We start from the raw sequence: 10,366 nt of genomic DNA, 5'->3' as shown, positions 1-10,366 counted from the left end.
CCCAGAACACGCAAAATATTTGCGGGTTCGCGGACAAGCCGCTTTGCATCTCTACCAGACCGCTGCCACATGCTACCAAGGCACTAGTTCTCTGAATTTCTCGAGGTTCATGGAATCATGGTCTGCGAAAAAAAGAAGATAATGAGCATCGTAGCATGCCGGCAGAAGCAGACGAACAAAATTAGCAAAACTTACATCGGTTATTAGAGCAACTCCAGAAATTTCCCAAATGAACTCCCAATTTGGAAAAAAATTTTGTAAACAAAGAGATCCTTTCAACAGTTCCTGAAAAGTATCCCTAAAAAACTACTTAAAAATACAGGAACTCCGTATCTGCTCTCCATCCGGCATTTTTCTCGGGAGATCGACCCGATGCAAAATCGTCTAGAAAGCTAGTAAACTATTGAAGAGCAATTTTTTGTTAAATCGAAGTTGATTATAGAAAACACTTGGAGTTGCTCTTTGAGCATGCAAAGATAGCAACGGCGAGCAAATCCATATGCCATGCCATCGGGGATCAGTACATCACCAAATCATGTTATATCAACCATGAACCATGTAGCAACACTCCAACAGAAGTAGATTTCATTTGACCTTAGATGACACATTGTAACTTAAATACAACTAAAATTAACCAAACGAGATCCTCTGCAGTTGACCCCTCTGCTGTTAGAGGCCGACCTGCCAGTAACCTAACTGTTGAGTAACCAACTAACCATTCCCAGATTAAAAATGGACTGAGGCCGCACAAGTCACATTTCAGATAGGCACACTTCAGCTGTGCCTATATGAATTTCAAGGAATCTCATAAAAAATTAAGCAGGCATAATCGTGCAAGTGGGCAAGAATTCAATAACCCATTAGATAGCTGAGTTCGCAAACAAGTACAACGTATCAAACAGTAGGACACCAAAATGTTTGTCTTGTCTCTATTTCCAGCACCCAACAAAAACTTAGAACAAGCACTTGATGGTAGTAGCATCCACTAATGACAGAATAGAACAAATACTATGTTCGGCCGCTTCACTTCTTGTCTTCCTTCTCCGCCTCAGCTGCCTTCTTCTGGCGGGCACCGAGGTGTTTCTTGTTCATCCGCTCAAGGCGGAGCTTGCCATAGGCCGCAAACACCTTCATCTCATCTGTAACCTTCACAACCTCAACTGAGCGCTTCTCACCACGAGTAATTGGCATGTAGTCACCCTGGACCTGGGTAGCGGTGGCAAGCTCCTCCGGAGTAGAGTCACCGGCCTGCAACAAAAGTAGGTTATAAGGGATTAGAAATCAAAGCAGCCAGGAGAATGCCTTCAAGAGATACCTAGTTCAGGAAAAGATCACTACCCATACCTTGACCTTGGGAGCACGCCTTGGGAAGATAACCAGCTTGGCCTTGTATGTCTTGAGCCTCTGGACATTGGCCTGCAGTCCCTCGAGGGATTTGTTCTTGCGGCGGTGATCCACAGAAATGCCAATGGTTGGAGCAAGCTTCTTTGGAATGCCTGCAGCCTGCGATCAACATAATAACTTTTAGCATCAAGATATAACACAAAACATCGATGAGAATAGTGACTCATCAGAAGGTAATTCCACAAGGATAAATGAATAACTTATGCCAACCAAGCCACATCTGAAACAAAATCTAAACACCATAGAATAGCATTTTGAAAACATTCAATGAATTGATGTCATGCAAAAGACAACATATCACCCTGTATAGAACAGCAGTTCACACAAAAATAGCATGTGACATACAAATTGGCAGCAATTATTTTGATATCAGAACAATGGAACAAACTAGGACATTTGAAAAAGGAACATGGTTCAAGAGTAACACAAATGGAAGGACAATAACAAAGCAATGCATCACCTTCAGCTCCTCAAGGGTAAAGCCTCTCCCAGCCCTTGACTTCATGTTGTACTTGAGAGTCTGGCATTGAACAATGGGGCGAAGAGGACCAGCAGTTGGGCGTGGGAATATCTTCACAGCCTTCTTTTGACGAGCTGCATACAGAACATAGCAGGGTCAGATTAAAAGTTTAGAAGCATTAGTAATCAGGTGGATTTTTATTTTGGTTCCTTCATCGATAGCATAATAGTACTATAGCAAGGGAAAACAATGCACTGCAAATCAGATACAGGAAGAACAAATCCTATTAGCATGGCCATCTTGATTGGTATTATATTCACTCAATAGCAAACTAGTTAAGTAACATAACACAAACATAATGGGTCTGTTTGGTCGGGCGACTTGGGAACTAACCAGGCTAAGCTATTGCAGGCCTCATTACACGGAGGAGGTTGTCATGGTAGGAACAAGGAACAGCTAACTGGTGTTACAGAGGAATGAAAAAAACTTAAGTACATACAATCAGGGATTCCTTCTTGTGTGAATAAGGATACGAAACAGTATATTATCATCCAACTTATCAACACAATATGAGAACAAATGTACAAGACAGCAACAAACTAAACCTTGCACAGGTTCATTATCAACGGCAATGAGGCTACTGCAATGCACTGGGCAAGCAAAGTTGTTTATTAGCTAATCACTAGTTGGAATTCATGCACGCGAAATACTGTAAGTAACCACTAATTGGAATTCAAGCAGGCTAAATATTGCAGGTAGGCTGAAAGCCCGGAGGGGCGATGAGCTCACCAATGCGGCGCCTCTGCTTGCGGGCGGGCTGGTTGAACCATGTCTTGACATAGTTCTGCCAGTGCTTCTTGAAGTGCCCGTTGGGGATGACGTTGTTGTGCTTCACCATTTTGCCCTCTCCCTCTCCTTCTTACCTGCACATCAACAACGCAACAGCAACAGCGACGGCATCAGCAGAGACAAACAACAAACACACGGGAACAAGAATCAACGAGGCGCCGACAGCTCCATCCCAGGCCCTCCTTAGCAGCGCTGCGCAGAAGAGTCTCGAGCAAGTCGCAACATCAACGCACGCATGGCCACTAGACGCACACAAACGCATCGACAGCATCTCACAGCCTACGGTTAGTGCTACGCAACCGATCAAGAACCCGGAGCCATCGCGCAGCAAGATCCGCGCGAGCATCACACAGCCTACGGCTAAGCAGTCAATGAAAAACACGGATCAGACGAGCAACTAATCCACCGGCGGCACGGAACGGGGGCCCAGGCGGTAGGAAGCCGGCGAGCAATTGCCAAAGGCCTACCTGTAGAGGAGACGCGGCGGCGGCGCGAGGAGCGGAAACGGAGGGGGTGTGAAGTGGAGGCGGGGTTTTGGACTAGGGTTGAGTACTTATAGGGGTCGGGGGACGCCGCGAGCCCTAGCTTGGACGGCCGAGATCTCACCATTCCTGTCACGGAAATGATGGGCCGTTCAGTAGGTCTCAACGGACCTTCTTGGAAGGACAAGTACAAATATTGAGTGAGGTGGGGTTTGGGCCGTAGAGAAGGAGCGAGCCCGTTTAGGGGGGGAATTGTCATATTTTTCTGATTAAAAAATAAATACCTATGTTTATTTTTAAAAATAGCTTTTATTGTTTTCAGAAAATATAAAACCATCTTAAAATCAACTAGATGCCAAATTTGTTGGAACATCGTGGCCAAAAACAAATTCGGATAATACTTGGATGGTCAGAAATAGACTGCATGCAGCTGGATTACTGATTGTTTCACAATGACTGGCTATCGGGTTGAATGTATTCTTTGTTGCTGTGGATTAGGATTATTATCCCAGTTCACCATTGGGCCTGCATTGCTTACCTTCCTATTCCCGTATTAAAATTCAATGTACAAATTGTTCGTTGGTGCATACTTTTCATGGTGATGACAGGGCTTTGCATGGTACTCCGTAGCTGATTTTGCATAGTTCGCCTGCACTCCGTTGACTGAAGTACAGTGGACGGTTTGCCTCTCTATGAATGAGATTGTTTTCCAGGTGAGGAGTAACTGTCGGTCCATATAACAAACCTAAAAATGTTCGGAGTTTTGAGGAATTGCCTACGCTCTAAAGTCTAGAAAGGAAATGACTGCAAAGTTTCTCAAAATCTACATCCAAAAGCTTGTCAGGAACTTACCTTTACACCACAAACAATCGATGCATTTCATGAGAACATGGTTTTGCCGTGAAACAAATCAGAATAGCTCAAAGCATGCCAGGTCAACTATGAACTTTTTGAAGATATTCTTTGAGAACGCGTTACCAATATTCTAGGTACCTTTTGGTTCCAGTGAATCCGGATAAAAAAAAAATCTCAGAATCCTACAATCTCATCCAAACAGACTAGATTCCAGTAGATTTTAACGTACAGACGCAGAATCCAATAAAACACATCAGATTTGTTTGGGCCCCGTTCGCTTTGCTGAAAAAACAAACCGAAACACTGTTCCGGCTGATTTGTTGTGAGAGAAAAACACTGTTCCCGCTGAAAAGTACGGATTATAAGAGAAGCTAACAGGCCAAACAGGACCCAACTCAAACAGGGTTAACATTAGTTAAACCAAAGGTACCCGATGGCTATGACTTACAGCAATCAAAATCCACATGAAAACAACAACTGGAAGGTTCCTAGAAATGCGAGAAGGGAAGAAAGATAAGACACAAGGTGCTCAGTGGATCTGTGATACAGCAAATTCAGACATTATGCACATGCTTAACCAGCTACAAGCTACAGCTACTGGTCTCTTGAGATTAATGAGCAAATGTATGGTCTCAATTCTTGAAGATGCATTTGCTAGTAAGGTTAGTGGAACAATTTTATCCTGCAAGTTACATCAACATCACTGGTATAAAGAAACAAGAGAATGAATCCTTAAGAAGGTATTCCTAAAATGTTTCAAGGCACCAAAAGTATGCAAATAAACTTTGTGGGAATGGAAAGTACTCCATGTCAGAAAACAACCACTGACACATGAATTTACACTTCTCGTAGTGTGAGATGAGATCCCAATTTTGATCTTTTCCAGACATTCCACATGCACGAAAGGAAGATTCAGCCTTTGGGGAACACTGAAAGAAAGCGGGGGAAAAGATTCCACATGTACAAAGCTTGAGTAAAAACAAGGTGTGCCTTCAATAATGCTTGATTTGGCGCCATCACTGACCAGTGCTACTGGCTCCTGCACTACAAGATGTCTTCATTTTGTGTTTCTTGATAAAGATTTGTTTCACTAGAGTTGAGGGACCAGTATAAGGTCTTAAATACCGTCTGGCAGGTCAATTTTATTGGAGCCGCCCAACCTGAGGCTCATGCCCCTCTTTGCCTTGCTTCAGCAAAAGCAAAGCCACCAGGAACCACAAGAAAGTTTTTAAAAAAAAAAAACAGGGAGCAAAACACTATAAAAATAGCCATTTTGGCTTTCTTTTCTGAATGTGAGATCAATGCCTAATCCGCAAGGTTCTTTAAGAAAAGGCCTAAACTTTGTTGTAGCTCTAATAATTAAGGATATTGTTCTCCTTGTTCAAACTGAATTGGTACTCACTACTATTTTTATATATTATTCTAGAGCAGTGTTATCAGAAAGTGAAAGTATCGTTTTTTTAGAAAATAAATATCAGAAAGTAGTAGTAATATTTATTTGTATTTGCAAAAAAAATGTACTGGGTATAAGAACACTAGTGGGTGATTAGGTGTCCCTAAGGAATATAAACATAAAAGCAGGAAATGAAAGAGTCTGGTAGCAATTAAACCTGAACCCCTTCACTGCCCTCCATGTCAAAAGTGTTTTTTTATTTTTGGCGAAGAAAGTTGCTTCTAGTAAGACCTGAACCACATAGCTGCCCCCAGCGATATATCGCTGTCTTGATGCATTGCAACAATGTGGCATCTATCGGGCACCGCTATTTTCAAGATTCAGGGCAGCTAAGGAATATAAACACCAGTAAGGAAGATTCAGTTAACAATGTCCTTAAGGAATATAAAAAAGGAAACAGAACAGTTTGGTTGCATGCCTGTGCCCCACAATGATAAGTTAAACCTAAATCCCTTTATCGGCCTCCATCTCAAAAGGATATTCTCGCATAGGAGAAGGTTGCTCCTAATAACCTGAACCACATAGCCCCCCTTCTGGCGATGATGACATTGTTTATGAGTTGATGACTTGGTGCATTGCAGCAATGGGCCATCCCTTGGTACCACTACCTCAAAGATTCAGGGGTTGTGACAAACATCCATCACACCATTAAGTGGAGTTTGTGGTCTAGGAAGTTGGAATAGACCCCCTCTGTGACTCTAAAGAATAACTACCACAAAAGGCACAAGATGTAGAACATATCTAAACAACATGTAAATATGACCTTATATAGATCATGTGGTCTTACAATGCAGGGAGAAAATATGTAACAAGGGCTTTGAAAAAGAGAAACACTACACAGGAAACTTATCAGCAGTCCGCGCTGACCTCAGAGTTTTCGTCAACGGCAGCTATTACCAATTGAGGTTCAGTGGCTCCCTCCGCTCTTGCCTTCTTCCGTTCACGCTGCATGCGGAAGTACTCTCTCTTCCTTGCTCTGTAACTGTTTGGGTTTTCAGGCTCTTTCTCATATGGGTAAACACTTACCTATAAAAGAAAAGGTAGTCAGATGAGCATGTATCTGGTATGTTACCAGATCTCCCTCAGATGCAGGTAAAAGCAGATTTCAGTATGTAATAACTAGTAAGATACAGCTACCTTTTTCTTGTCCGGCCCATATTTCTCAAACTTGACTAGTCCATCAATCAAAGAAAAGAGTGTATGATCCTTGCCCATTCCAACGTTGTTTCCAGGATAGACCTGAAATGTCCAAAAGATTTTTTTTTAAAAAAAAACACTTAAAGAAGGCAAGGAACAGACAGACCATAAAATGGGGACCAAAATGAACTCCATACAAAGGACACAATGGTATAAACCATATAGTAACCGTATAATATATAAATATCTTGAATATTTGAAGCGTGCCGGTAAGTAAGACTCTAAAAGACGTACCTACCAAACCATAAGACATGTTAGCCTTGTTAGTTCATGAATTTTCTTTTACAAGGGACACACATTTGACCATCTTACAGTATGCCTAGTATTGAGCAGCTATGTCTGACCATGTGTGCAGTGTAAGTTCATCACCAGCTTGCTATAATGCATTGACATTAGTGGGTTACATTGCTAGCAATTCTGAAACACCTGGGAAGTGCGGTTAAACACATTCCCCTGCCGTTATCTGAGAAATGCAAGAAACTGCAATCTTTCCTGCGTTTGCAGAGTGTTACATTAGAGTTGGGAAATGCAGTAATGCACAATGGCAGAATCCAACGTGTGAAGCGGCGCCCCACTGACAAGCATTCTATGATTCTAGCTAGGTACATCGTAATAAGATTCTAACATTCTCAATCCGTCATCCTAATGAAGGCATCCGTTGGGGTTAATTCAAGTTTTTAATTTTTTCTAAAAAGAACAGCCTTAGAGTCTATCTAATAAGCCTAACCTGCAGCAGCAGCAGTTGAGCAGCAATCAAACGCTGGGCGCAGAGAGGGAGCTATGTCACCCAGCAGAGCCAGTCAACAAGCTAGTATCGACGCAAGCAATCCAAGTAGTAAAGCAAACCAGTAACGGGGAAGGGGAGCGAATGGAGCAAGAGGAGGGCAGGACCCTGGTGCCGCGCTGCCGGATGATGATGGCCCCGGGCTTGGCGACCTGGTCGCCGTATATCTTGACCCCGAGGCGCTGGCCTTTGGAGTCGCGGCCGTTCTTGGTGCTCCCGGCCCCCTTTTTGTGCGCCATCTGGATGGTGAGCCGCCGCGCCGGCACCGGCACGCCGACGGAGAGCGAGGCGCGGTCGCCGCGCAGGAAGGAGGTGGTGGTGGGCGCCAGGGAGAGGCCCTTGAAGGCCCCCGCCAGGGAGAACGCGACGGAGGCCATGCGCGGAGGAAGCTGGACTGCTGGAGGGAGGCAACGGCAGTTTGGGAAGGAGGGGGAGTAAGAGAGCAGATGAGGCGGTGAGGTGCGGTGATACGAAGGAGTGGAAGGGGAGGCGGCAGACGTGGGCTCCTAGTTGGGCCAATGTTTTGGGTTCTGGAACTTTGGGCCTTACTTATAGATGGGCCTTGTGATGCTTGCAGTGACGGATTAAAGAAGGAAAATGCTGCTGCTTCCAGCCCATTTGCGTCCTTTAACCTTTTTGTAGTTTTAGCCTTTTAGGTAAGGCAACACAGGAAAAAATGGTGGTGCTATCAAGAAGGATTCATTTGAGTTCAAAAAAAAATCAAGAAGGATTCATTTTTCAGGGAAAAATGTCTTTGGAGTTGTAGAGAGAGACAGACAGAGATGAAGGGCCACAGCGTCGGCATGTGGGAGATGGCCAGGGAAGCTAGCTAGAGTGACAGGCAGGCTAGACACTGCGGGAGCAAGAGCAAGAGCATGATGATGGGCTTGACTGGCAAAGGCAAAGCTGGAGATGGAGGAGGAGAGGACCGATTCCTTGCATGGACACACGGCATGATTGGGATCCTTGACCAAAGCGCGGCATTTGGGGTCCAAGTTAATCATGGCCCAAACCACACAACACAGACCCCACCACTACCCACTAATCTCCCCTGCCTGCTGTGCTGCCCGGGGCTTCTTCCCCTAATACTCTTTGCTTCTCGATCGATCGATTGGCAGTCACTGGGCATTTGGATCTGATCTCATGACATCTTGTTTTCAGACGCTCAGCTCACTCACTGCAGTTATCTCTTCCGTGTGCTCGATCGTTTGATTTCCCTATGGATATGCATATTTTGAACGAGGAAGGACGCCGGAAATTTCAGAAGGCAGCGCACCGCGCCATCAGTGATCGCCATCGTGGAGATCCCTCGCGGAGCCGCGCCGTACACACCGCGGCGGCGTCGCGTCAGTCGAATCCGCCAATCGCGTCCGCCCACCTGTTGCGTCGGCGGTCTAGCCGAGCGGTCGCCCGTCGTATCAGCTTTGCGGGTACACCCGACCGACGCTGCCTATTGTTGACGGCGGTGCTTGCTGCCGGCGGTGGGTCGCACGCCCACAGCTCCTTCTACTACTAGCAGTCACCGCATGCACCATCAGCACGGGAGACATTGACCGGAGGGACGAGGGCGATGCGACGCCGGCGATCATTGCCTCGTCTGACGATTCGCCGGCGACACCCGACCCAACCGACACAGTCCGGTAGGCCTCAGCCCTCGCTCCTTGCTGGGCCACGCGGTCGCCACCGACGCGTCTCGCTACGCTCGGTAACTCTTCCGCGGCTGAGGGAGCACTTTTTTTAAGGGAAAATTGTGTTCTTGGCTCTTACACATATGTGCAATTGTGATTTTGCGTTTGTTTTTGTGTTTTTGCCCTTCAATGTTCACAAGTCAACGTGATTTTGTTCCGGGTCAACGTGAATTTATCCCTGTTTTTATCGTTGACCAGGAACAAAATCGCGTTGACTTATGAATAGTGAATGGCAAAATCACAAAGTTAGAAAAATGAGGACAAAATCACAATTGAACATTAAAGTAGGGGGCAAGAACACAAGAGCTTTTTTTTTTACTGTTGTTTGTAAGAAATTTTGCATGTTGAGCTTCGGCAAGACAAGAGTTAAAGGACTGTTGGTGCAAAAAAAAAAAAGATACTGCTAGTACGTAATCGATCGATCTTGCACTACACGGTGAATAATTTGGAGCAGTGACCGTCAAGATTCAAAAGGCAATCAGAGGACGTGGTAGGAAAAGGGGAATGCTGCCGCCCGGGTCTAAACGAAAATGATGGGGAATCAGCTAAACCGAAGCCGCGACTGTAAAAAAAGCTAAGGTTTTGATGCCTTTATTTGGTCTCACAGCGACATTAGTCACCGGGCATGATGCTCGATTTGATCCTTTTCCCTCCCCGCTCTCCCATCTTAACCGAGGCCTTCCGCAGTGTGAAGTAGAGCCAGAAAAATAAGTGGGTCCGACTGTAGGAAAACAAGCATCGTTTCTCATAGCTGCAGTGTGTAAAAAGTTAGCACCGATGCTATCTTCTGTCATGCGACGGTACGAGTGCTGCCTATTGGCTTTCATCTAACACCAACATATGCTCTCCTCTCACAGAACACAAGAAATATTGTTTTAAGCCCCCAGGCAGCGCTGCCTCTACTTGCTCCGCTCCAGAATCTTTGAAAGTTGACATTGGTAGCTACAGGGTAGAGAGTGATGCCTGGAAGGGAGAGAGAAGGTTCGGGCATCGCTTTAGGAGCACATTGCGGAGGGCCCAGGTTTGATACTTCTGGAACTGCCGTTTCAGCCTCCGGGGTTTTTGTGTGTCGTCATGGTGCGTCAGTTACCGTCCAGTAATATACGTCGCCTCGTTCGGTTGTACGCGAAAATACTGTTGCTTCATCCAATCCAAATTATATAGTTTACTTTATTCTAACTTTGTCTTAAGTTA

At 45.1% G+C, this 10,366-nt stretch overlaps 2 protein-coding genes across 2 annotated transcripts; both read right to left on the bottom strand.

Moving 5' to 3' along the window:
• Positions 1 to 826: 826 nt before the first annotated feature.
• On the bottom strand, positions 827 to 3,250 carry LOC136453943 (large ribosomal subunit protein eL13y-like). Its single transcript, XM_066454489.1, has 5 exons — positions 3,181 to 3,250; positions 2,654 to 2,787; positions 1,865 to 1,998; positions 1,345 to 1,503; positions 827 to 1,248 (listed from the first exon to the last, which is right to left on the bottom strand). Exons 2-5 carry the CDS (start codon positions 2,760 to 2,762, stop codon positions 1,024 to 1,026), a joined length of 627 nt encoding a protein of 208 aa, XP_066310586.1. The 5' UTR covers positions 2,763 to 2,787; positions 3,181 to 3,250; the 3' UTR covers positions 827 to 1,023.
• A 2,982-nt stretch (positions 3,251 to 6,232) lies between these two features.
• LOC136453949 (large ribosomal subunit protein bL27c-like) lies at positions 6,233 to 7,944 on the bottom strand. Its single transcript, XM_066454497.1, has 3 exons — positions 7,592 to 7,944; positions 6,641 to 6,742; positions 6,233 to 6,529 (listed from the first exon to the last, which is right to left on the bottom strand). The coding sequence occupies exons 1-3, from the start codon at positions 7,859 to 7,861 to the stop codon at positions 6,353 to 6,355; spliced, it is 549 nt and encodes a 182-aa protein (XP_066310594.1). The 5' UTR covers positions 7,862 to 7,944; the 3' UTR covers positions 6,233 to 6,352.
• Between the last annotated feature and the right edge of the window lie 2,422 nt (positions 7,945 to 10,366).

The sequence above is a fragment of the Miscanthus floridulus genome, chromosome 5 (genome assembly GCF_019320115.1).
Source record: "Miscanthus floridulus cultivar M001 chromosome 5, ASM1932011v1, whole genome shotgun sequence".
Lineage (NCBI taxonomy): Eukaryota > Viridiplantae > Streptophyta > Magnoliopsida > Poales > Poaceae > Miscanthus > Miscanthus floridulus.
This window is presented reverse-complemented; position numbering and strand designations above follow the sequence as displayed.